Source organism: Patella vulgata, chromosome 1 (genome assembly GCF_932274485.2).
Source record: "Patella vulgata chromosome 1, xgPatVulg1.2, whole genome shotgun sequence".
Lineage (NCBI taxonomy): Eukaryota > Metazoa > Mollusca > Gastropoda > Patellidae > Patella > Patella vulgata.
In genome coordinates this window covers 47,305,559-47,332,662 of record NC_065879.2, presented here as the reverse complement: position 1 = coordinate 47,332,662, position 27,104 = coordinate 47,305,559, and the positions used below count along the sequence as shown (strand labels likewise).

General features: G+C 38.1%; 1 protein-coding gene across 3 annotated transcripts in view; it reads left to right on the top strand.

The window, feature by feature from the left end:
- The first annotated feature begins 6,447 nt into the window (after positions 1 to 6,447).
- LOC126832608 (von Willebrand factor D and EGF domain-containing protein) overlaps positions 6,448 to 27,104 on the top strand; it is a 45,393-nt gene continuing 24,736 nt past the window's right edge. For 2 of the 3 annotated variants that reach the window (XM_050563462.2, XM_050563454.2), the window contains exons 1-11: positions 6,452 to 6,579; positions 8,392 to 8,784; positions 10,118 to 10,353; positions 10,652 to 10,741; positions 11,694 to 11,832; positions 12,707 to 12,912; positions 15,921 to 15,997; positions 16,304 to 16,367; positions 16,610 to 16,807; positions 22,768 to 22,973; positions 26,181 to 26,340. In XM_050563462.2, coding sequence (XP_050419419.1) covers positions 6,522 to 6,579; positions 8,392 to 8,784; positions 10,118 to 10,353; positions 10,652 to 10,741; positions 11,694 to 11,832; positions 12,707 to 12,912; positions 15,921 to 15,997; positions 16,304 to 16,367; positions 16,610 to 16,807; positions 22,768 to 22,973; positions 26,181 to 26,340 — 1,827 coding nt within the window. In that variant the 5' untranslated portion in view covers positions 6,452 to 6,521. Of the gene's footprint in view, positions 6,580 to 8,391; positions 8,785 to 10,117; positions 10,354 to 10,651; positions 10,742 to 11,693; positions 11,833 to 12,706; positions 12,913 to 15,920; positions 15,998 to 16,303; positions 16,368 to 16,609; positions 16,808 to 22,767; positions 22,974 to 26,180; positions 26,341 to 27,104 lie in introns of all 3 variants that reach the window. The other variant, XM_050563470.2, reaches the window with a different exon arrangement.

Below are 27,104 nucleotides of genomic sequence, written 5' to 3'. Positions count from 1 at the left end.
CATTTATCAATCATATTTTCAAACCCCTATATTTCGCAGCCGTACAGGATAATGACACTCAAAAATCTGTAATTGTATATGTATAGGTGGTCAAATATTTCTTTTTTACGGTATATTGCAAATAGAGCTTCATTTGACTGATCAATTAATTTATTTTTTTTTTTTTTATCAGAACCATTATAATTAATATAATGGTTGTATGTTATAGTTATAGGTATCTACAATTTCAATTTTAGAATTTCCAAATTTAAAATCAAATTTACTTTTTTTTTTAACTATAGTAACCTTTGTTTTGTTGGTGTTTGCAGTTAATTTCCAGTCGACACAATATTTCTCAAAACAATCCAGACATTTCTGTACACATGTTGCATTATTAGATAACATTACACTGTCATCTGCGTAAAACAAAAGTATACATATTGTTATTATTCTAGATCGTTATGGAATATTAGGAAATGGAATGAGGAAATATTTTCTCCTTGCCTTACACTCGCTTTGCTGAGGAAATAATCAGATTAATGATGCAACATGCTCTATTACCATGCATACTTTTAATTGCTCTAAATATTTCACCACTGATTTGAGAGTTTTCTAAATTTAACCATAAACCGAATCTCCGTAAGAAGTTAAATGATATACCGAAATCTATATAGCAGCAGAAAAGTTATCTGTGCTTCTGGAGACATAAAACTATTAATGAATGCAGTATAAACAAGTTGTTCATGGTTGAATGTTCTTTTTCTGAAACCAGCTTGACACACACCTATCATAATTGATTTAATCTGTTTTAAGGCTTAAATGATTTCCAAGAACCTAATTAAAGTGTTACGTCTATAATTTTCGAAGCACTTTCGACTTTGCCCTTGCAGTCGAACTTTATTATTCCAACAGAGCAATATTCTGACATGAATCAAGGGCAATATTTAATTACTAGACTTAAATTGGGATAAATATTACCAGCGTTGATTTAAAATACCCAATAACGAGAATAGATTCAATGATTTTCGTGATTTCATCTGCGGTAATCGGACCGTTTAAGATTTCATCACTCAAGTTGGCCAGATTCTCATCAGATTGAGTTGTCGCCGGCAACAAATTGATATCAATTCAATCGTCATCAGAATTTACCTACTTAAATAAATCGTCAAAAGTTTCAATGTCAATCTCACAGAACCAACGTACATGTTTAGAACCAAGACTACTGAGCATCTTGCAGAATGATTTAGGGTCGCGTTTGTTTTATGCCAACACAGTATCTTGCTCAGTTTGATCAAAGCACATTATTATATTAATACACAGTGAATCTATCCTACTAATAAATGACATGGTACAAAAATATATAAACACTAGCAGGATACCCGGCTTCGCTCGGGGGTCATAACTCCGAAACCGGGAGTGGTAGACTAACGCCACCTGGCCTATGTTACTCCCCGGTCCGAGCTACCCCTATACCCCAAATTTCAGACTCGGGGCAGACCTAGTGTAGCCGCCAACCCCGAACAGACCGGTTTCGCTCGGGGGCCATAACTCCGAAACCGGAAGTGATAGACTAACGCCACCTGGTCTATGTTACTCCCCGGTCCGAGCTACCCCTATGCCCCAAATTTCAGACTCGGGGCAGACCTAGTGTAGCCGCCAACCCCGAACAGACAGACAGATACCCGGCTGCGCTCGGGGGTCATAACTCCGAAACCGGAAGTGGTAGACTAACGCCACCTGGCCTATGTTACTCCCCGGTCCGAGCTACCCCTATACACCAGAAAACACCGGAAAACACCATTTTATACTGAATACCGGAATAGACCGGAAAAACACTAAATACCGGAAAACATCCTAAATACCGGAAAACACCCTAAATAGGTAACCCGGAGCCTGGTCCTCTGTGTGCGGTTTTGGACAAAGTGAGCGCCGATGAAGGAAGGTCAAGGTCATTACGATGTTCGTTTTACAAATTGCCCCCCCCCCCCCCCAAAAAAAAAGTTTACAGAAAAAAATACTGGAAAAAAAATTAGAATTTTTTATTTCATCACCGCTCACCTGGTCCAAAACCACACACGAGGACCAAACTCCGCATTACTAAATAGCTACCGGAAAACTTAGAAGAGTAAACTGTGCCCGAGATTTTTTTTAGAGAGCGCGCCGCGCCGCGACGCTCCGGGAGGGATCATCGTCAGGGTGGGACGGGGGTGGGACGGGGGTGGAATTGTCCAATCACGTGACAGCATAATTTGTGCAACAGAAGACATCTCGAATATCGATTGTCGGAAAAAACATTTTCTCGGGGACATTTTTTTTCCGAATACGCATTCGGTGTAAGTCTTCAGCCACCAGGAAGTGGTTAACATAGTAATGTTTTATTACGATAGTAGCACATAAAACAAATTGGTTGCCGAAAACTTAGAAGAGTAAACTGTGCCCGAGATTTTTTTTAGAGAGCGCGCCGCGCTGCGCCGCTTCGGGAGGGATCATCGTCAGGGTGGGACGGGGGTGGAATTGTCAAATCACGTGACGAACATAGATCTTCCGTTCCTCAACCCATATTATTTCCACAGTCATTGTTATTAATAACAAATTACGGGATGATATACGAAATTGCAGGTTTACTTTGAAATAGTGCAAATGATACTTTTCCATCTACAATCTTCAGATCAAAGGATGCAAGTTCTTACACAGTGCAGCATAATTTGTGCAACAGAAGACATCTCGAATATCGATTGTCGGAAAAAACATTTTCTCAGGGACATTTTTTTTCCGAATACGCATTCGGTGTAAGTATTCAGCCACCAGGAAGTGGTTAACATAGTAATGTTTTATTACGATAGTAGTACATAAAACAAATTGGTTGCCTGAGGTTTTCGGGGGGGGGGGGGAAAGTAGCCTCATCGGCTAGAGTCCTCTATTTCACAAACAAAAACAACAATTGCTTCCTTGAAAATTTATCGATCAACCCTTTTCACAGACGTCCAGCTTCCCACTTCCCGTCAATGTAGTAAGATAGAATATGTAGTTTTCTCATGAACAATTGGGCGAAAGTTGGGGTTTTCTCAAGGAAAACTGGTCAATGAGTTGGGGAAAAAAGCTCGAAAAGTAATCCAGAAAAAAATCCTGTGTGCGGCCCTCGGAATATGATGGAATATGTTGAATATTATTATGGTTCAAGTGATTACATTTGACCCTGGAATGAAAGTAAGCTCAGAAACAAATAGATTTTTAGCCCTTCCAACGAGATGGATAGCTCTTGGAAAGGATATACACTTTTCAGATTACAGCCTGTCCGAGAATATCGTGGCATCCATTTCGTTAGGTGATTAGGACACATAGCGGTTAAACCTGGAACTTCAACTCGAACTATTCAAAGATTTATTAACTCGCTTTTGATGATACTTTCTGTTTTATGATGCGATTTTTTGTTACCTAGGGAGGAGTTGGTCTAATCGTGCCTTCCACTAATTCGTACCACCCTGATGCCAGCGTTACTGGTAAGAATCAGGAGACCGGCGCAACCGGCGCAACCGGCATATAACGGGGCCCTCAGAGGGCTGTGTTTAATCTACTGAAATACTGAAACACTGAAATCTACTGAAATTTACTGAAAACTAAAATTAAAATACAAAATAAAATATGGTCAATGATGGAGGTAGACTGATTGCGTCTTTTAAAACATTCAAAACATAATAGGCATCAACAAAATTTTGTAGAAAAAAAAAATCGGAATTTTTGTTTTTGTTTGGGGGGGGGGGGGGGGATTTGTAAAACGAACATCGTAATGACCTTGACCTTCCTTCATCGGCGCTCACTTGGTCCAAAACCGCACACAGAAGACCAGGCTCCGGGTTACCTATTTAGGGTGTTTTCCGGTATTTAGGATGTTTTCCGGTATTTAGTGTTTTTCCGGTGTTTTCCGGTATTTAGTATAAAATGGTGTTTTCCGGTTGTTTTCCTGTGTTTTCCGGTTGTATTCCGTTGTTTTCTTGTGTTTTCCGGTATATAGTATGGCCCACTCGGGGCAGACCTAGTGTAGCCGCCAACCCCGAACAGACCGGCTTCGCTCGGGGGTCATAACTCCGAAACCGGAAGTGGTAGACTAACGCCACCTGGCCTATGTTACTCCCCGGTCCGAGCTACCCCTATACACCAAATTTCAGACTCGGGGCAGACCTAGTGCAGCCGCCAACCCCGAACAGACAGACAAACAGACAAACGACAGTCACAAATATATATATAGATGATTGTAATGAAATCTAAAATACAATAAGGATTATAATAACAATGCAAATTGTATATATATAATAATACTGTATTGATCAAAGATGGAGATAATACTGCCGCAATATTGCTCTAACTGTGCTCAAACAACGTTACAAGAATTTGTATATTTACATCACATTTTCACAAATTAGATATTTATCTTTGGATTCAATTTGCTATTTGGATGTAACACTTTGGTCCGGTCCAAATATGTGTTGAAACTTTAGAGTTTTAGAAGCTGTGAACGATGACCAATTTAAATGATACTGTGCCAGGGGACCCATTTAAGTTTTATGTCTCCCAGATCATTTTAGTGTGTTTGAACCCATTATTCTGGCGAATAATAACAGAACAATAAGATAGAACATGCTATTATTAATCAAATGTAACCAAGACTTCCCAATTGATGTATTTTCGACAGAATTATAGAACGAACTCAATGAAAATGTTGAAAAAAGTTTACGTAACAAATCTTTTTTTAAACAATAAGAAAGACTCGTGTCATGTACCATTAAGGACGCCCCCGTATTTTCGCTACTAAGCCAAATACATTTCACAAAAATAAGGTTGTCTGGACTTAAAGAGGCATTAACACATTTACCAAGAAAATAAGTGCAATTAATATTAAAATAGTTATAGAATCACCTACTTATCTAAAATCTAGTTAGAGTAAGGCAATATTAAACTCCTTAAAAAAACCCTAAAATATGTACGGTCAATTAAAAAAAGCCCATAGCTAGCCCAGAAAATTTTGGGAAATAGGGTTTGCACCCGGGGGAGGAATTATGAAAATAGCGGAAAATTTCAATTTTGAGGCTGAATTTGCGATATTGGCGTGTAATGATATTTTGAAGGAAGGAATACGACTTTAGCGTACCGATATTTATTTATGAGAAAAACAAAAGTTTGGAATCAGGTTAAAGTGCGACTTGTTTGAATTGTGAAGATTATCACGCCTGTTACGGGCTTGAATCAGTCTCATCCCCATCGTGAATTTGACCTGGAGAATTTCCTGCAATCTCCAGTTGGCTTTCTTATGGTAGATTTCTTCGGGCGTCGGTATGCGGGCGGTTTCTTGGTTGGGCGCTCATGATCTCATCGTGGGCGGCCCACGAATCTCGGCAATATGGGCGTCCCTCCAGGATGCGGCGCCCAACCAATCTCACTCGGCATTATGCATTATGTGCGGCCCGACAATCAGAAATTGTCATTATAAGGCGTACCACAGGGGCGGATCTAGGAATTTTTAAAAGGGGGGGGGGGCGCTGCAAAATGAAGGCATTGACCGCGGAGACGGGGCACGCCGCTGAGGGGGGGGGGGCCCAAGAAAATTATCCGTCATTTCCTTGCATCTGTAGCCATTCCAAGAGCTATTTCCCAGACTGGTGTGTTTGAGTCGATGGTTTGAGTCATTTGGGATCCCTATAACGGGTTGGGAACGGACATATTTGAGTCTGAGAGAAGGCACTTCCAGCAGTAAAAAAGGGCACTGTCGAAAATTAGGGGGGGGGGGCACCCCTCGCAACCCCAATTGAATCCGCCTCTGTACCACCACTCATGTTATTATGGGCGCCCCTCCAGGATAAGGCTCCCCACAGATCACGCCGTTGTGTTGTTAGTCGCGTGAGTCATTATGAGGCGCCTCACCATTTGGGGGGCGCGTCATATATAACGACATGAATGGCGCGGAGCCCATGAAACCAAGTGATATTGGTTGGGCGCCCCGCCAATCTCGTCGTTATATATGATGCCCATACTGATATAGGCACGTTGGTCGTTGGCTTCGTATTTCGTCCAATGGAAAGGGCGCCGATTTTTTTTCCGAGGGGGGAGGGGACAGCTACTCCCAGATGCTCCCCCGCTGCCTACGGGTCTCTTAAAACTATATTTCAGCCGATTGGTCTCATATAGTACAAACAATCTGATTTTTGTCATTGCAGTCTATTTAAAAATTCATAAGTGCAGAAGTCCCTCAATGTGCCCTTGCCTCTTGAAAACTTGTGTAAGTAATGTATCGTAGTTATTGTTTAAACCTATTATCTTATTCTTAACAGGTTTTTTTTCTTCTTTTATGTTGCCCCTTGTAACACGGCGAGGCAGAGCCGGTATCACGTATTTGTGTTGTTGTATGGTGTTAGTAACATCACGTTTAAACCTGACGTTATTTCCGCCACCGTATTAACGAAATGATCCGACCGCGAAAACCACGTAGATCAAAGGTCATTTCTATAAACTATGGTGGCTTCGTAGACTCGTTGACAGCAGCAGTCAAAATGACTAGAAAAAATGGAGTAAGATTTTTGGTATTGCTTAGTACTGTTTATATACTGGGTAAGTTTTTAAGAAAAAAATAAAATAAATAAACACTTAAAAAGCGGAAATTTATATTTATATCTTGAGTATATTATTCAGTAATTAAATTTTTTTCTATTCTCATCAGATTTAACAAAAAAAAGATAATCATGGATTGTTTATTGGGCTTAACGCAATACGATTGGAGCTGACGTACCATAAAACTCCATTTCATTTCATTTCATTTTATAAGTAAACTGATTCGTATGAATGCTTTTGAACGTGACTCACGACAAATTCCTCGATAGATTTTTTCCAAACTTGGTAGGATTGATATCGGATTTCAAAATATTTTCGGATTTTAAATTACGAAAACGGTCTTGTTTTTTTTCGGTAGTATTTTGGCGTTAAAATTCTATGAGCGCCGTTACAGAACAGCCATCTCATAGAATTTTCTCAAACCTGGTGGTATCACTTAGTTATCTCCCCGTTAACGTTTTGACTTTTAAATCTTGTGAAGACGAATTGGGACAGAGTGCTTGACATTTGGGCCAAAGAAGTACCCTGTATCCATATTTTTAGAGCCAAAATTCGGAATTTATTTTGTGGAGTTTTGCCTGTTCGTCCACATTTTTAGCTTTTTTGGATTTTTTTTTTTAACGGGACATAGTTAGAGATAATGTAATGGCGGGATCGCCCATTAGAGAAGCAAAATACAACAACCACGTCTTTGCATGGAATTAAAACACAATATTGTTGTGGTCATCAAAATCCCTGCAAGCTCACACAATTCTCAAATATAAGGTTGAAAATTCTTAAATTTTGCAACCAAAATAAACGTTTACCCAAAGGTAATTATTAGTGAATTTTGAATGTACAAGAGTCTAAAGCGTCAGAAATTCTAAATTAATATGGATCCGTTGATGAACCCATTGCCGCTTTAAGGCACAATTCATACCTCGTTCGAAATTTATCATTTTCTAGTAAGAGAATTGTTTATTTACACTTTTAGTTTTAAATTTTGTGAACATTATACAGGACACAGTTCACAGTGAAATAGCTCTATACTTGGCAGGGAATTATCGAACAAGATCGAAATTTCTAATATATCGGTCGTAAACCGAAGAATTATCTCCATGAAACTTGGTTATTATTATTTTTCGATATAGAACGGACGACTTTAGGACTGTTCGATGTTCTAAGAGGCCCACCAATTGATAAGCTAACTATAACTGTTTCTAAAAGGCAATATTTGTTTATGGGTAGTTGAATTTTAAGTTTCTCCACAACAAATTGAGATGTTCATATCTATACAACTTAAAAGAGCTAAACCATTTTGATTTAGGTAAAAATAAAGTATTGAATTGGGTTGATTCTATGTTATATTTCGGCAAGCTCTATATAATTAAAAATTTGTTAAAAAAAAATTCAAGGGCTTTAGAGGCTGCATCCCACGGGCCCCTGCCAGCTGGAGAGCCCCCAAACGATGCCCCGCGTTAAAATAATCTACTGTAGTCGTGTCAAGTAAAATTCCCATTGTACAAAAGTGTGCATTATTGTTCATTTTTTTTATAAATAATTTAACTTCAAATTTGGCTTCAGGCTTCTAAAGCCGACACAGCTTACTATAAACAAACTTTATTTGGTTACCAACAAATGTAAGAATTGGATTGTTCAAACTTGTATTTAAGTTTTATGGGATTCAATAAGTTTGTAGATGACCATAATATAATAATAATATTTTATCTTCATACAAAGACTGCCGCAGTTTTTATAAATCGATAACAAAATGGCTACTTTGAAATATTGAAATTAAAAACTAAAATTAAATTGAAATTGTATCATCTTTAGGTGGCCAGTCAAGAGAAATTGACCCATGTCTCACGTACTCTAACCTCAGTGATCCATTGAGGAGCACGTTCCAGCAACCAAGACAGACAGATACTCTATTATGTGATCGGTACCTGGTCCAAGGCTGGTATAGATTCTTAGATGGATTAATTCCAACTACATGTATTGAACCCTTCCGATGTGGAACCCAAGCACCCATCTGGATGAATGGCACCATTCCAAGTCCTAGAGATGGAATTGTAAAACGTAACACATGTGTAAATGCTCGTTCAGGAACAGATTTTGCAGGAACGTGTTGTTCTATAACAATACCTATAGATGTTAGAAATTGTGGTGAATTTGTTATTTACAATCTACGTAATACACCAGGATGTCCCATGTCTTACTGTGTTGGTAAGTTTCATTTTATATTAAGTTAGCGCCCCTGAACACCACACTCTATTGCATTATTGAACTAAATTATTAAAATGTTGCTAGAAATTGTATACAAAGTTTCTTTTTGTGATTGATTTTAGTAGCCTAAGGTGTCCTCTTTCAGAATCTGCCGGGTGAGCCTCGGTCACCCTTGGGCCTTTTAAGAAATTAAAGATGGCGTCCAATACGGCCGCAACATCAAATAATCCCTTATAGCTCCCATAGTATTTATTCTAGGATGATAATTTTGGTGTCTAGCCGTATGTTTCTGGGGCCAGCCAAGGAATACACTGAAATCATTTATTATGTTGTGGGGTGATTAGATGATAGTAAAATCAAACATGCAAGACAATATGGCCCTTTAACTCGTTAGCGGCGGTTGGGGGCGATTATACTATGGGAGCTATAGGAGATTATTTGACGTGGCGGCCGTCTTAGACGCCATCTCGAATTTCTCAAAACGCTCAAGGGTGACCGAGGTTCACCTGGCAGATACTGAAAGAGGACACCCTAGACTACTAAAATCAATCATAAAAAAATCTTTGTATATAATTTCCAGGTCTACTCGAAATATTGGGTTTGGTAAACGGACTACGGGGGTCAACCTAGCTGAAAAGTGTACCAATTTTCTTCTATATGGTATCAATGTATATACATCTAGTATCATCAGAATGTAAGTCTGTCAGGTATCTGGTGATTGGTGTGGTATTCCACGCCCAAAATGCCATGTCCCCCAACTAGGATAGATTAGCTCAAAAGTGTACCACGTGAAAATCATACATCAGTGTACCGTACATCTTCAGGTATTACAAAAACACTCTCACTGACATTTCTGGTGGTGGGGTACCCCTGGCAGAGCTATGTAATTGCCAGACATTTGTAGTGGGGTAGTATCCCCGTCAAGAGTTATCTAATTTCCAGACCACAGCTAGGCTAGATTAGCTGAAATCTGTACCACCTACCATATAGAAGAAAATTTGTACACTTTTCAGTTAGGTTGACCCCCTGGACTCCTGGTCTATAAGGGATGATAGGAATGGTGTTTAACACCTCGTTGAAACAACTTTCAGTCATTTTGAGACTAACATACGGTAATGTTTGCAATATCAGGGAGGATGATTTTGCCCAGACAGCAGCACTCCAGTGTGTACACGGGTGGACCTCGTATTTTCTCCACATCCATGGATTAGCTTTTATTTTGCAGAATTTGGAGATCCATTGATTGACCCGTAAACTTCCTTCTGTAAATTGTGAACATAATCTGATATTTTATTTTCACTCAAAAACTAAGACAAACAATTTATTATTTCAGAATCACCACCACAATTACCATCAGCACCAAGGCTAATCGGTCCAGAGATTATTGGTAATCTATTCCGGTTCGCTTGTACTATATCATTCCCGGCTGGAGCTAGTGACGTAGCTTTTGACATCACGTGGTCGTTTGATGGTCAACCATTCAACGGCGTTCCCGCTACTTCCATCACTGGAGATGATCGGGTTTCATATCTTGATCAAGAACACTGGAAAGGAAACGTGGGGAAAACGGTATGTCCTCGGTTTGTTAATTTAAATTGGAAATGCAGGCTTTCTGCTTGAACTTGACTAAATGATAAAGAAAACTGATTACTTGTTCTGTATTGTATACACTATAAGTATACCCTATTAATGTTGCAATAATAATAAACTAGAAGCGAAAAATACAACAGATGGCCAAAATGAGATCCACCCCCGCAATTGCAAAGCCTTAAAAATGGTCTGTCCACTTCTCTTGATGCTTAAAAATTAAAGTGACAAGAAAAAGATTAAAATATATAAATGATATTTTTATATATTATTTTTGTAGCTGCGATGTCATGTACGGGCCTTTCATACGTCAATGCCGAGTGTTAAAGGTAGTTTTATTGAGAGTGATGGTTATTGGGGCGGAATGATGGTAAGTCTTCGCTAATCACTGCTGTAATCAAAGGACTAGAAATGGCCCTTCGGCATCTTGGAATTAGGAAACTCATCACTTTTCGTTACAATTATGTTTGCGGATATGCTATGGAATTATGGTCTCTGTGCAAACCACAATATTCCGAAAGTTGAACATCTAAAAGGAATATCAGTCTAAATAATGTCCAGTTTTCGGTGTAGATAAGCCCTACCGAGTCGTACATCAATTTTCAGTCGTGTAACTTTTGAACCATCGAAGTGGTTTTACTGCTCCGTGACTTTAATCACGATACTGGAATAATCTTCCCGTCCTCCAGAAAGCTGATCGTTCGTGCATAATAGTTTTCTGGCAATTGTATATATTTTGTTTATCCCAATATAAATAGATCTGTAATAATAATAAAAAATAATCATATTATCTGTATATCCGATATTTAAAATATATCCTGGGAGGCAATGAAATACTGATTTGTTACAATCATGACCAGGCTATCAATATTCTATTCAAGTCAACAAAGCTAAGGATTATCATAGATTTAATCGAGAAATTTATAGATGACATTCAAATAATCCATTTATTACAACAATACTACCATCAGTTCACATTCTAATCATATTAAACTAGAGTTTGTGAGAACCGGAGTTATCTCCCAAATTCATCTAATAATCAGGTATAATTAAAATATTACAAATAACTATTGTACAAGGAACCAAGTTTCATGTCGATCGTACGAGAAAATTAGCGTAGCCTTCGGCTTGTTTCGAAGATCTTTGCCCCAAGAAGAAGAAAAAGAAGAACAACAAGATGAGTAACGCTCAGAAACCAGTTCCTGGTCCAAAAATGGCCGAAGACTGGGAATGTTATCAGGTTTTCCAGGGATAAACGAATAATGTTTTGTGTACTCTGTTCGCCACCTAAATTAATGATTAATGAAACGGTTATATTACAGGTATCACCAAACACTATATCAGTATCAGAGAGTGGTGATGAACAAACTGTAAATGTAACCTGTACTTTACCTGTTCTATGTCACCATAAAAGAGAGTGTGCTATTCATTTAACAATGGACGTTCAGCGGGGTTCTTGGGGTAAGGATTTGGTTACAACCTTTACAAGTTGTTGACACATATGAGTGTAATAGTACATTGGGTGAGATCAGAACAAAAAGTTAGTGCGCTAGCAATCTGATTAAAATACAGATCAATGTTTCGTTTCTGACCGGTTGTACTGGAAGGCCGCGTCAGGGGTCGTACGAGCGGCTTTTTATTTTGACCCTATGACGTCAGACATTGATTAATCAATCAGCGTTGACGTTTCTAGTGGTTAACCCACAGTTTCGTGCATCAAACGCCAAGAACTCATTGGCTAATCCCTCACTTCAACCAGAACGCCAGTAATAATAACAACTCTTCCATATCCTAGTGTAGTAAAGACAAGTAAAACGAAATTTTGAACCATAAAAAACGAAACGAAATAGAACCTGTGTTTTAATCAGATTGGTGTGCTAGTGTTAAGAGTTTGTGTCAGTAAAAGCGGACCCCTTAATCTGATATTCAAGTTAGCAAACAGATTAAACCTCGGAAAAAATATCAAATTTGAAAACTTCAACCCGTGACCATTTTCAGTAATGACGTTAATTAGTGTGTTCTATTAAACGTAGATTATTAATGGAGAATTATATTTTTCCGACGAGACAAGCACTTTAAAATATTTTTTTTTATTTAATTGTCTACGAAAAAAATCAAAGTCAATTTCATAACATTTTCTTAAATTTTAATTACACCAATCTGTCCATTTATTTATCATTATATCTAAACTGAGTTGACCAAGAGTGAGCGGTGGAAATATTCTAAAGGCCAGCCATTCAGGAATATGAAACAATGGTCTCGGTATCAGCTATATTTCCTTCCTGTTCCGTAGCCATTAATCCACTAACACCGTTCCCGATGTTGTTTTTAACAGAGGATATAGTTGCTGTGAGAGATTGTCGTCTGAAATTAAATAGAGATGACTGGAACCCCGTTAAAAGATCCGCGATGACAGTTACCAGTATCATGGCAACACGAGATTTTGTTGATGATGGTGACCAGCAACTTTTACTCAACTTCAATCCCGACTTTTCAGCCGCTTCTGATATCTGGCAGGGCTACTCTTTTCCTGGAGTTAAGGTGATGATTATATTTGTCTTGATCATTTTGACATCTTTTTAAGGCTATATCTAAAACGTCTTTAATGAAAAATGACTAAGGACTAAAGTGGTGACAAGAAACCAAATTATTAAATAAAAGAAAGAACTTTCCAACGTGTAAAGCAATGAAATGAAAAGGGGTTTTGCGTATTACTGTTTTGCAGCGACAGGGATAATGAAAAAATTTCGCTATGAGCGAGATTTTGCTCGGACAGCGGCACTACGGCCTACTCTTATATAGAAATCCCACTGTCAAGGGTTCATTTACGTGCACGCCAATGTGTACACATGAACTCGGTTATTCGTCCCATGCGAACCACTCGTTGTTCCTCGCAAGGCCCTCCGTCCTGCATCACTGACACGGTTGAATAGCGCCGGAAAACTATTTTCTTGCAATACCCTGAACTCATTATTACACTGTAAATAATATTTGTGTATTTTAACCGTAAATTGACTGGCAGAAAGTTGCCAGTAAATTGACTGTACTTTAACGCTGACATGTAAATTTACACCTAAATGATAGATTTAGATTTACAAACAGCATGTAAATTTACAGTGAGTGTAAAATAAATTCGGTGTAAATTTGCATTGTTCTTGTAAATTGAAAGTGAGGTAAATTTACACTCACTCTAAATTTACACGTTGTAAATTTACCTCAGAGTTATCTTACACTCACTGTAAATTTACACTGTGGTTGTAAATTTACCTCAAAGTTATTTTACACTCACTGTAAATTTACGGGGTGTTTGTAAATCTAAATCTACCATTTATGGGTACATTTACAAGTCCATGTGAAAATACAGTGATTTTACCGGCAACTTTCTGCCACTCATTTTTCGGTGAGACTACAATTTGAAGTATATATTTACTTGAATTATACTTTCAACGAGTTTGTCCCCACTCGGCTAAGTAGTCCTAGGTTAGATCTTGGCGAACACATAAAGTTTTGCGGACCTTTCAGCCGAGCATGCAAAACAGCATTCGATAATGGAAGGAAATTAAATGAAATGGGGTTTAACGTCCTACTGCCGTGCTTCTTACAATGGAAAGAGTACGAGGCATGACACGAAGCAAAATATTCCACACAACCCCATGTATGGCAGTATGGCATATCACGGTCTCCATGCGCCAGTTCTATGCATTCAGATTTTGAATAACCTATTTCTCTAAAATAGACTAATCTGACTGACATAACAGTAAATATTTTGCACAAAATTCGATATGTGGTCGAAGGCGAATAACCGATTTTAACACTATTTGACAGTAAATTTACTATACTATTTCAAATGGCATTTCTGTTAATATACAGCTCACATAATATAAACTGATATATGGTTGTATTTCTACATTACGTTTGATGTTATCTTACTTGTGGCCAAAGAGGGAATAGCCGATGTGGCCCCTATTTGACAGTTAATTTACAATTTGCTGTGAAAATAATAATTCAAATGGCATTTCTGTTAATATACCATAATTTATTCCAATTTATATTCTGATTTAGATTGAAAAACATCAGCAAAATTGCCAATTAATTTGTTTTCAAGGCAAATATTACTCATTCATTGTTATATATGTCCACATTGTTGTGTAGATAGATTTTATCTGCTTTTGATGAAACTTAAAATAGACGTTTTTATAACCCAATAATACATTCTACAGTAGATATGGCTTGACATCAGTTGCTCTTATTTTTTGAAAAAAATTTCACAAGTTGTTTTCCTTTATTTTGTTAATGTAGAATGGTAATGAACTGCTCTTTTCATTTTCTTTGTTTTATTTGTTTCGTTTGAATTTGATTTATCTGTTTAGTTTTTGATTGTTTAATTTTTGTTAATGAAGCTGATTCTTTTAAACTTCGTTTTTTATTTTTGAACTCTACTTGGTGTAGGTGTTCATCAGGTAATACCTCGACTGAGTTCAATATAGAGATTAGCCGGTTGATTTGTTGGATATAAACCTTTGAATAATAGCGCCTAACAGGCAGCTGTGTTTAATTATGTTCTCCTGATTTTGATTGTTTCTGTGTGTTTGAAGTATATGTTTGTGATATGCGCTTAGAAACACTTCACGTGTAATGAAGCGCTATATAAATCGAACAATAATAATAATAATAATAATAATATAAACTGACATATGCTTGTATATCTACATTACGTTTAATGTAATCTTACAAAGCTTTGTATCCATACGCATCTACATCGTTTTAAATGTAAGTTAATAAACTATGTAATATTACAAATCGAACATCTATTTTAAGTATACTTATAACTGTAAATATACATATAAATTTAACAGTTTAATAGTGATCATATTTTACGTGCACACCAACGTGTACACGAGACCTTGGTGTTTCGTCCCATCCGAACGACTAGACAACTATCCTTGTCCGGCCCTCCGTTCTGCATCACTGACAATAGGGAACAACGCCGTAAAATCTTGATGAACTTTCTCGGCCAATGCTGGGATCGAACACCCGACATCCAGACTAGCGAGCCAGCGTCTTACCCACTTAGCCACCGTGACTCCCTCATAAATGGACAATAGAATAGACGAAAAGTAATGAAGCCTTAAAAGGTCTATCAATGTTAAAGTTCGAAAGAGATGTACAATTACACGTTTCCTGTAAATTTTACACAAATCCCGTATTTAAACATGTTTGAATAGTAGTATTACCCATAAAACAGCTAAAGTACAACATACATGTAATTTTAACCAACATAGTTGTATCAATATAGATTAAATGTAATAAAAATACAGTTCTAACTTGTAAAACTACACTTTTATTGTTAATTTACCAATTTTTTTTTACAGCAATCCCATGTTACCGCACTAATACAGTAAATTTATAGTATAAAAACATGCAGTGGTATTTTTTACAGCGTTATGTTAAAGAAATTACATATTTCTCACGGTAATTTTACATTTATTTTTAACAGTGTATGCTAACTGACATTAAACTAATGTTAAATATGCAAGTCTTGTGTTTAGGTGATGACATTGGATGGTATAACAAGTCGATGCTATGCCTTTTCTGATCCACATATCCGAGGACTCGAGCGTATCGGGTAAGCATTCATACAAGACGATCTTCGCACTCTTGTATTTCGATAAATATAAATGTATAATAATAATGACTTCAGTCCTACATTATAGTCACAGATCCATCACAAAGAATGTTCTCCAGACAGGAAGGGCTGCTTTTCCAAGAGACATTGTCGGATTTAGCAGGTGCTGATTAATCCATGATGATAAATGAATTATAAAGGAAAGATACTTCGAAGTACCAGCATGAACTAAAGTTTACATTCATCTGGTTGATACGGGTTCAATGTACTACCTATAATTGGTTTTATTTTGTTAATTTATTTTAGAGTTTATCATTTGTATGAAGAAGGTGATTATATATTTCTTAGAAATAAGAGACGAGCTTTTGAAGTAAGTTATTTAGCAGTGGTTTGGGTGTATTCTAAAGTCGATAAAGAATTTCTTCCAAAAAATGCAAATAACTATCAGCGGTTTTATCGTCTACCCAGTAGCTTAGACTCCTGAAATCATGTTCTAAAGTATCAGATCATACTATTTACCACCCGAGAAGTCCATAAAACAAGTTTCTCTTGTACTTCTGAATTTAACTTGGTATTTGAGGAGTTCACATAGTTAAACAATTTGTATTCTAGATCCATATAAGATCATGGCCATGTGTTGGACGTGGTTGCATTTGTGCTGTAGTTATTAGAGAGGGAAATGATGTTATATCGGTAGATGTTTGTGATAATACTGATGGTAATACACCCGCTAAACTCAGAGTTTTATCAGGACAGGATGTGGCACAAGGTACCAAAATACAAAGATCTAGAGATGGCCAGACATTCATGGTAAGTAAAGGATTACGATCCTCCGAAACAGCACTAAAAATAATGATTTCTATAATTATATTATTGAAGAAGCATTTCCGCTGTGGCGATCTTCTTAAGTCGGGAAAATTATTCTTTTGTGATCGGAACGTATTATGGTATGACATTTTCCATCGGCTTTATGGCTGTTCACTTTGTGAAATGAATACGGCTTACACTTTTTCTTTCATTGATTATCTTGCGACTGTGCATACGAGTACATGTTACCAACAATTTAAGATGAGAACAACCTAGCTGGAGACCGCTTCATTACTTTTTATGCAATTTATCATCTTTTGAAATCTTGCCCATCTATCGGCCTACAATTCCGGTGTTATCGCTATTGACAGTAATGCTAGTCAGTAAACGAATTGGATAAATGTTGGTATGTATCTATGACATCTGCGAGAAGTTTGAAACAGAAAGATCTGCATCTAGTCAGAAAAGTAAAGTACATAGAAATAAATATTCAAATAAGTGACAAATGCAAGGATTAAGACCGAATGTAGTACCTCTATTTATAGCAATTCTCTCCCCCCATCCCCTTTTGCATGTCGTTTTTTGTTGACTGGAATCGAAGAAGCGTGTTTGAATTTCCATTTTCTGCCAAGTTTTGGGTTGGTGACTGATTATTCATGATTTTTTTTTTACGGCGGTAGGGTCAGGAATTAAACAGGCATGAATTAGGTGGATGTCACTGCCTATAGATTACTTTGAACAAGTTGAGCAAAAAATCGAAATGGTCAGCCTCTTTCAATATTTTTATTCAGATGACTGTGACATATTGTTTTTTTTTGAGGTTATAAAGATTAAGATCATCGGAATGTTCAAAGAAATGTTATAGGCCAAGAAATATTACGGATTTAACATTTAAGTCAATAGGAGAGAATTACTAGTCTGGGCACAGAAAAAAAAAATCAAGAGTTATTTCCCTTCCGTGTCTGAATACATTTTGTAACATTGATGTGCATACGACGAATTTACAAGGTTATCGGAATATTTTCAACAATTTTCATTCGCATACAGTTAACATGGTGGATGTTATTTTAACACTATTGTGATAAATGTTACATTTTTAACCAGTGACATATTGGTTTTTTTTGAGGTTATAAAGATTAAGATCATCGGAATGTTCAAAGAAATGTTATATAGACCGGGAACCCAGGGGGTTAAACTAGCTGAAAAGTGTACCAAATTTCTCCTATATGGTATCAATGTATGTATATCTGGTATCATCAGAATGTAAGTCTGTCGGGTTTCTGGTGGTGGGTGTGGTATTACACGGCCTAAATGCCATGATCCCCAACTAGGCTAGATTAGCTCAAAAGTGTACCACACGAAAATCTTACTGCAGTGTACCGTACATCTTCAGGTATTACACAAATACTCTGACAGACATTTCTAGCGGTGGGGTACCCCTGACAGAGCTATGTAATTGCCAGACATTTGTAGTGGTGGGGTATCCCTGACAAGAGTTATCTAATATTTAGACCAAAGCTAGGCTAGATTAGCTGAAATCTGTACCACCTAAAACAGCTTTGAAGTTGTTCAGTACCACTACAGGAATCATGAATGACCACTGCCAGACAGTTTATGCGGTGGGTTACCCCTAACAGACACGCCCCAAAATGCCACGCCACCAACTAGGCTAGCTTCGCAGGCACTGTTCATGTGTTCTAAAAAATTAGATTTTTAGCCAGGATGCGTAGGATACTAATACCTAGCACGTATGTAAGAGGCAATAAACTGCGATTGCAAGAAATTGATTTTTGGGCAAAAAACATTTTATGGGGTTAAAAATGCGCTTTTTGAAAAATAAAATTGTTCCTACAACCGCAGTTTATCGCCTCTTCCATATGTGCTAGGTATTAGTATTCTACCCATCCTGGCACAATTTTTAATTTTTTGGACCACAGGAACAGTGCCGACTAATCTATCCTAGTTGGGGGGGGGGGGTGTTATTTTGGGCGTGTCTGTTAGGGGGAACCCACCGCACAAAATGTCTGGCAGTGGTCATTCATGATTCCTGTGGTGGTACTGAACAACTCCAAAGCTGTTTTAGGTGGTACAGATTTGAGCTAATCTAGCCTAGCTTTGGTCTGGAAATTAGATAACTCTTGTCAGGGATACTCCATCACTACAAATTTCTGGCAATTACATAGCTCTGTCAGGGGTACCCCACCACTAGAAATGTCTGTCAGAGAGTTTTTGTAATACCTGAAGATGTACGGTATATTGCTGTGCGATTTTCATGTGGTACACTTTTGAGCTAATCTAGACTAGTTGGGGGCATGGCATTTTGGGCGTGGAATACCACACCCACCACCAGAAACCCGGCAGACTTACATTCTGATGATACCAGATATACATACATTGATACCATATAGGAGAACATTGGTACACTTTTCAGCTCTAGGTTAACCCCCTGGGCTCCTGCTCTATATAGGCCAAGAAATATTACGGATTTAACATTTATGTCAATACATGAATAGGAGAGAATTACTAGTCTGGACACAGAAAAAAAAATCAAGAGTTATTTTCCTTCCGTGTCTGAATACATTTTGTAACATTGATGCGCATACGACGAATTTACAAGGTTATCGGAATATTTTCACCCATTTTCATTCGCATACAGTTAACATGATGGATGTTTTTTTTAACACTATTGTGATAAATGTTACATTTTTAACCTGTGCTTGTGATCTGTCCAGTGACTGATCAAATGTAGGGCACCATCCACAATCCCACATCACAATGACTGTCAACAAAACACGTAAAATGCATAAAATTACACTGAGCGCCCCCGGTAGAACATATTTCGTATTGCCTATTATATTTATTCGCCGATCTTTATCTCGCTGGAAAGTAATTTTATTTAAGTTTACATAATTGTTATTTATTTTGTTATGAGATAAATATTACCCTATTACCCTAAATTTCGTTTCGTCTTATACGACCGAGTTACGTAAATTTGTGCGTACCCTATATTTAGATTTCAATGGCGTCTGCCAAGCCGTTAGCAGAAGGGGACGTATTTTTTTTAAAAATAACAACATGTGTTGCACATACTGACACTAGCGAAGTAAGCAAGGTATTATTTTCACACGGAAATGTTCCTTTACATTGTTCAGGCGTTCACGGAGACTGACACACGGCCGTTTAGCAGTAAAAAGTTGCCCAGTAAAACTGACTGGGGCCGAGTTTATTTTCGACAAGGATTCAAAAGGACGGTTTCTGAACTTACAGGGCGAGTGTAATGAGATCTACGTTCAGAGCTGAACTACTATCAATGCCATGGCCATAAATACCTTACGCAGAAATCAGTGGGCTGTGAACGTTTTTAAAGGGACAATAACACTCTTGCTGGCTTGACAGCTCCAGAAAATAAAAAATAGCCTTATTCTAAGTACTAGATATGTTAGTGTCCTACCTGTTGTGTAAATTATCCATTAAATCCTATTTTACTTGTCCAAATGGTTCAAAAATATTTTTAAATCCAAGTCACATTTGAAAAGCTTTACGTCAGGCTTTTCAAATCATTTAGTTGAATTTTTCCAATTTTTTAAATTAGGTGTGTTAAGATGAAATTTGTATCATCAATTAATTGGAATATTGTAAAAGGGTACAATTTGTTGACCAGAATAGAGATTAGGACATATTATTAAGTTAGCCTACAACACGAGTGGTATTGAGCCTTTAACGGTTGGTCAGTGTGGCGGAATGATAAACACGATAGTGAGCGAAAAGTCCCGTGTGCGCTGGAAGATATGAGTATATAAGATCTTATATTTTGGATGTCTAGATTCATCGTGCCGCTTACCTGGTCCCACAGGGGGTTGGGGCGGATTCGTTTTACGTATCCAAGTTTCAACTTAATTATTTTTCGTACGGTACTTTAAATAACGATAATTTTACGACAATTTCCATGGCCATTACAAAGCGGGTACATAATTTACACAAACCCGGGTACCAAATGGAGCTTTTCCAGGAGTCAGTTTAGTTTCAGTCATTTTTGGTGGCCGGATTTGTGATGATATCAACCAGGTATTATCTTCGGGTCGATGTGTTCCCATTGAAAGATCAAGTTAGATCGAGGTAATGTGCAGTCATTTTGAATTCAATAACGGCGACGATCAAATCAATTTAATTTTTTTTAAAATTTAGTTACGGGCGTCCAACAGCTTTAAACCAATGGCTGTTTTGAATAAACTTCTATTATACAACATTAATTAGGGTTATTTTCTTCAAGAAAAAGATAACGACTCTTTAAAGAAAATCTTTTTGAATAAATTAAAAAAATATATTTTCTAAACTAAAAACGTTATACTAAGGTCGATGTTACAACTATTCATTTCCCGAATGAGTGAAGTTTGTATCATTACAGGCCCGGGACTGTACAGCGTAGTAGATGCTTAGGGCTGGGCCCCGGATCAATTCACTTAAAGGCCAGGTCCCACTGCACTTACGGATGCAAAGAGGATGTAAAACGGGGGGAAAAAACGCGCCCTCCGTTTGAAAACGCTATGCATCCGCTGTGTACTCATTGCATACGTGTTTCATACGCTCTATCCATCGAGCATCCGTTCACTTTGATTTCATCCGCGCAAAAAGTTTTGAGCTGCCCAAAACTTTTATAACGGATGAACTTTCTGCCGTGTACGATGTAAATGCGCGACATATACGAGCATAAAAACGTTCCATGTCCGTTATCATCCTTTAAACGTCCACTGTATCATATCTGCATCCTCTGGGCATCCTCGCAACTCACATCCACTCCAGCTGAAAACGGAAAGAGGGAGGAAAGATAAGGTACATGGAACGTCTATACATCGTTAGTAGCACGGAAATAGAAAGGATGTAAGCGTATGTATCTCGTATATAAAGTTATCAAAACGGACAAAGCGTTTATATCTGGGATGTATCTGGTATATTGAAGGATGTCTGGAGTTTGCCGGAGCTGTCATCCACTTCCATCCGCTTTCATCCGCTAGGCTTCTGATGAACATCCATTTAACATCCCCGCTACATACTTCCCACGTTCGTTCTTTTCCGTTCTGTTTTCGTCAATTTTGTCCATTTCTGGAGCGGATGAAATCTGATGGAGCCACCCCCGAAAGTTTGCTCGTCCGCTGTGTCCTTTTTGCATACGTTTTGTGTCCATCGGCCACTGGGACCGGGCCTTAACTTAATTTGATATGTTTGTCTTGTCGGTTTTGTTTTGCATGTAGTGCAGTCCTCCTGCACTTACTATTAGAGTAGAGTTTTAGCCCTTGGTACTGCCGAATGTTCTCGTTGTTGGGCTTTGCTCCTGTTTGCTCACCACACTTTATTATTTTAGCGTTTTTGGAGATTCTATCCGGATTATCGCCCTTATTGTTTGACGTTCTAACTCGTGACGTCAACTGGCAGACTATCGCCATTCAAGAGACGACCACCGTCAAGATCGGTCGCATTATTTCTGTTAGTCTTTCTTGTAAATCATATTGGTTTTTGATTATTTTCAGTGAATTCTGTATCATTAGAGACCCGGGACTGTACAGCGCAGTGGGCGCTTTCGACTGACTCCCGGATCCATTCACTTAATTTCATATTTGTTGTTCATTTCTTGCAATGTCTATGTAGTTTGTCTCGTTTGCAGGGTTGTCTTGTCGGTTTTATTTTGCGTGTAGTGCGGGCCTCCTGCACTTATTATTAAAGCTTATGTCTTAGCCTTTTTCACACTAGTTCTGTGACTATTTAAAGAGAATACGGTCTATCAATTTATGTTTAGACTGGATAATTCAAATTTGCCCCGGGTCCAAGCATTCGTTAGAGTATTTACCCCAGGACCGGAGTAAATTGAAATAATAATCTTACTTGGAATATGGTATTGGCTTCATTTACAAACGTTGGCAAAAACCCTAGCCCTTCTTTATCAAATTGTAAGAATTATACCGTTTCAGATAACCTTTGAATCTGGTAATTGGTTGAGAGTAAAGGATTTTCGAGCTTATTTAAATGTAGAGGTACAAGCTACATCTAGAGACTATGGTGCACTAGAAGGTATTTGTGGAACCTTTGATAACAATAAAAGAAATGAATTTATCTCTCCTAATGGTATGATATTTGCGGATTCTGATATTCCTGTAGATTTCATGAGATCTTGGAGGTAATATACTACCGATATATTCACATAATACTGACTTGTCTGTTCATATACATAAATATTAAAACATGCAGATTTCCGACCTCGGGGTGATATGGGGTAAAATGGAGGGGGGGGGGGGCTAAGGGGGCGGAGACCTTGGGAATCCATTTAAAGGCAGGCAGGCAGGCAGGCAGGCGGGCGGGCGGGCGGGCGGGTGGGGGGGGGGGCAATCAAAGTAAAACTGAAATTAAGATTTTGGTGTATAATCTGCCCTACTTAATCGTAATGAAAAGTTTATTTTATTCGTTTTTACATATTTAAAATGACTTCCCTTTTCACATTTCTGAGAACTAGTTCTTATGGTGGCTGATTGGTATCATGTCGTAATGTTGTGGTGTCGCCCTTCATAAGGCGACAACCCGTCTACCCGACATTTTAACCCGACAATACGACGTTTTCAACCGACACCACAACATTAAAAATGTCGTAATGTCGCGTAAAAGAGTCGTATTGTCGAGTTGTCGACCATCTTCCTCTCAATATACAGCATGGTTATGTACACTACTGATCCTGGTTTCTCCCTGTCGGTAGTGCAAGACGAACGGTCTTGCAAATAGTGTCTTGTTGTGCAGATGGGACAAAAACACAAGATCCTGTGTACACATTGGCGTGCACATAAAAGAACCCTTCACATTTGGAATTCGATGAAGAAATGTCATTGTCCATTGAAAAATTCCGTCATAACACACTGACTAGCGTATGCCTATCTTTGATAGTCCGACTGGTGCAGAAAAGTTGGAAAATAAAATGAAATGAAATGGGTTTTAACGTCCTACTGGACCAAATGTTTACATAACGTTGTTTAATGACTCACGATTTATTGTGCCCAATTAACCAGTGCATAGCAAAATATTGCAGAAAAACTAATTGCGTGACAAACGAGGCTATCAAAACGAATACAATGTAAACAATACTGTTTGGAGACGAACAACACTTTCACCGTTTTTAATACCTTAAATCACTGGAAAACTCCAGATTAAACGAAGGGCTGCCATGTTGCCGTATTTGTGGTATATTTGATTGAACGGGAAGAATAGACACACTCCCTCAAAAGCTCAAGTGTCAGAAGCCAATCCAGCAATGACCAGAGGGATTTCTCGGGCCAATGCTTCAAGAATATGGGTTGTCGTGGTGTCGGGGTAAAATCGTCTGATTTTGAAGGATTAGATATTTAAAATCACGAATCGCACAAAAAGAAGATAAACCACGCTGTCATATTGATAAATGTTGAGTGCACTAACCGATAAAAACCACTACAGCATAAGTTATAAGTGAAAACCTCAAATACTTAATATACGTGCACCTAAACTTCTTACGTCACATAGTCGGTCTCAAAATAAAAAAAATCTCTGTTATGAGTATGCTGGTCTAAGAAATTGAGAGAGCTTGTTACGAAGATTTTGATAAATTAAATTATATTATTGATTGTCATACGAATAACATTAATCGCAAACATAGTTTGTTTCAGAAATACGTAAACAATCTTTAAATTATGAAATGTTAAGGCGATATGAAATTCTTAAAAGAATTTTTAATTGTTGCATATTTAATCACAGTAGAAATTAAAACGTATTTTAACTATGTTGTAAGTATTTTCTGACCATCAGAATTCTGCAAAACCTTTCCCCACATCCCAAAGTCCAGTAAATGGCATTTCAGAGACCAAGTAAGCGCCCCCGTGAGACAAAGTCCCCTCAGGCCCAGTCCCAAAAAACTACAAGCCCAGTTACATAATCTAAATTTGTTTCGCGCCCCCGCGCTCAATTCTATTGTGTCATTATTCTTCAACTCCTCAGTCTTATACAATCTCATCACTTTCATATTCACAGTTACAGTGAATCGCCCAGTTATACCACTAGCGAGTGGTGCGACCGACTGTAGAATTGTTATTTCTACTCTCACAAAACAGGCGAAATTGACGGACGGGTCTCAAGATTCTGTCCCATTTCTTATCCTCTCATTAAGGAGAATTTGATCCCATTTGTCATGCCATTGACTATAATTTTTCAGGCCCAGTCCCAAAAAATTAAAAGGTCAGTAACATATCTGAAATTTATTCGCGCCTGCGCCACTAGATTCCATTATGGCATCATTTTTCCACTCCTCTGTGGTCTTATACTGCCCCAGCACTGTCATATTCACGGCTATAGCGAACTGTCCAGTTAGTAGTACCACTGGTGCGTGGGTCGTGGGGCGTCAGACTGTACAATTAATGTTCTGACAACTCTGGCAAAACAGGCGGAATTGACCGGGGCAGATTTCAAGATTATGTCCCATTGACTCATATTACTGGTTTTCTTGTTCACAAGAATTTGCTCCCAGCAATGATCATTGGTTCAATTCTTAAAAATTTTCTCAGGTTGCTCAGTGTTTTAGCCACTGCCCCTAATGTTCACATAAATTTAATTACAAAATCAATAACAATCATCATATTATATGACATGAACTTTATGTCAACTTGAATAAAACTGCTTTCCGACGAGATAACGATCGGCGGACAACTATAGGCCATACGATCTATGTTCTACCAGGACGCCCAGTGTTATAGCAGCCAGTATTTTGTTGACATTCAGTGTGGTGGGATTGTGGATGGCGCCCTAGATTTGGAACCGCATCACCCCACCCCTCTTCCCAGCTTCCAGTTCAGCAACTGGCCCCTAGAAAACTTGAATAAAACTGCTTTCCGACGAGATAACGATCGGCGGACAACTATAGGCCATACGATCTATGTTCTACCAGGACGCCCAATATTATTACCAGTATTTTGTTGACATTCAGTGTGGGGTGGGATTGTGGATGGCGCCCTAGATTTGGAACCGCATCACCCCACCCCTCTTCCCAGCTTCCAGTTCAGCTACTGGCCCCTAGAAAACTATCATCTGTGGTGCTCGGCCCCTGACTGCGTCACTCGTAATATTAGAGACATGGGCATCAGTCGGTCGCATTTTTGCTGAACACCTCCCCAAACAAAATCTTTATGTACGCCCTCGCGCGCACTTTATGTAAACAAATAAATCATAAATTAATGTTTCTTTTTTTAAAAAAAAAAAAATATAGATATGATATTAAACTAATACCAGACACACCACTTTGGCCGTTTGTTACATTTTTCCTTTTTACCCGATCAGACTAGAGTGTGGAAATTTACTTTTTTGTATTTGTTTTCAGAATACCAACTGAACAAAGTTTATTCACAGGTCAATTTCAAAGAATAGCGACAACCACATTATCCAGACCCGTGCTTCAGCCATATCAATGTATGTGTAAAACGTCATCAAATCTTGCAGAATGTGCAACAGCTAAGGCTATACAGGATCCTAATACCTTGGTATAATTAATGTTATTTTTATACGCCCACATTTTCATGTGGACGTATATTGTCGTCGCCCCTGGACGTCTGGACGTCCGGACGTCCGTCCGTCCACAATTTGTTTGTGGACACTCTACAGGTCACAATTCTTATCCGATTTTGACGAAACTTGAAATATAGGTTTATCTCCAAAAGATCTCGGTTGCTTTCGATATTGGCATGTATCAGATCGAAACTTCATGGATTATGGCCCCTGTTTGTACGAAAAATCACGTTTTAGCCTGTGGACACTATAGAGGTCACAATTTTTATCCGATTTTGTTGAAACTTGAAATGTAAGTTGATAACCCAAAGATCTCGGTTCATTTCGATATTCGCGCATATCGGAATGTAACTTCATGAATTATGGCCCCTGATTGTACGAAAAATCACGTTTTTAGCTTGTGGACCCTATAGAGGTCATAATTTTTATCCGATTTAAAAAACCGTATAATTATATCACCGTTACACCCTAAGGATGACTGAGTTCGAATTTCGTGAAAATCGGCCCAAAATTGACAGACAAAATGGCCGCCGTTCGTTCTCAAATAGCGTAAAAATATGGTCACAATTTTTATCCGATTTAAAAACAAACAAAAAAACGTGTGAATATATCCCCGTTACACACTAAGATCTTGGTTCCTTTTGATAATCGTGCGTATCCGAACGTAACTTCTGGATTATGGCCTGCGGATTTCTAGAGGTCACAATTTTTTTCCCGATTTTAAAAACCGTTTAAATAT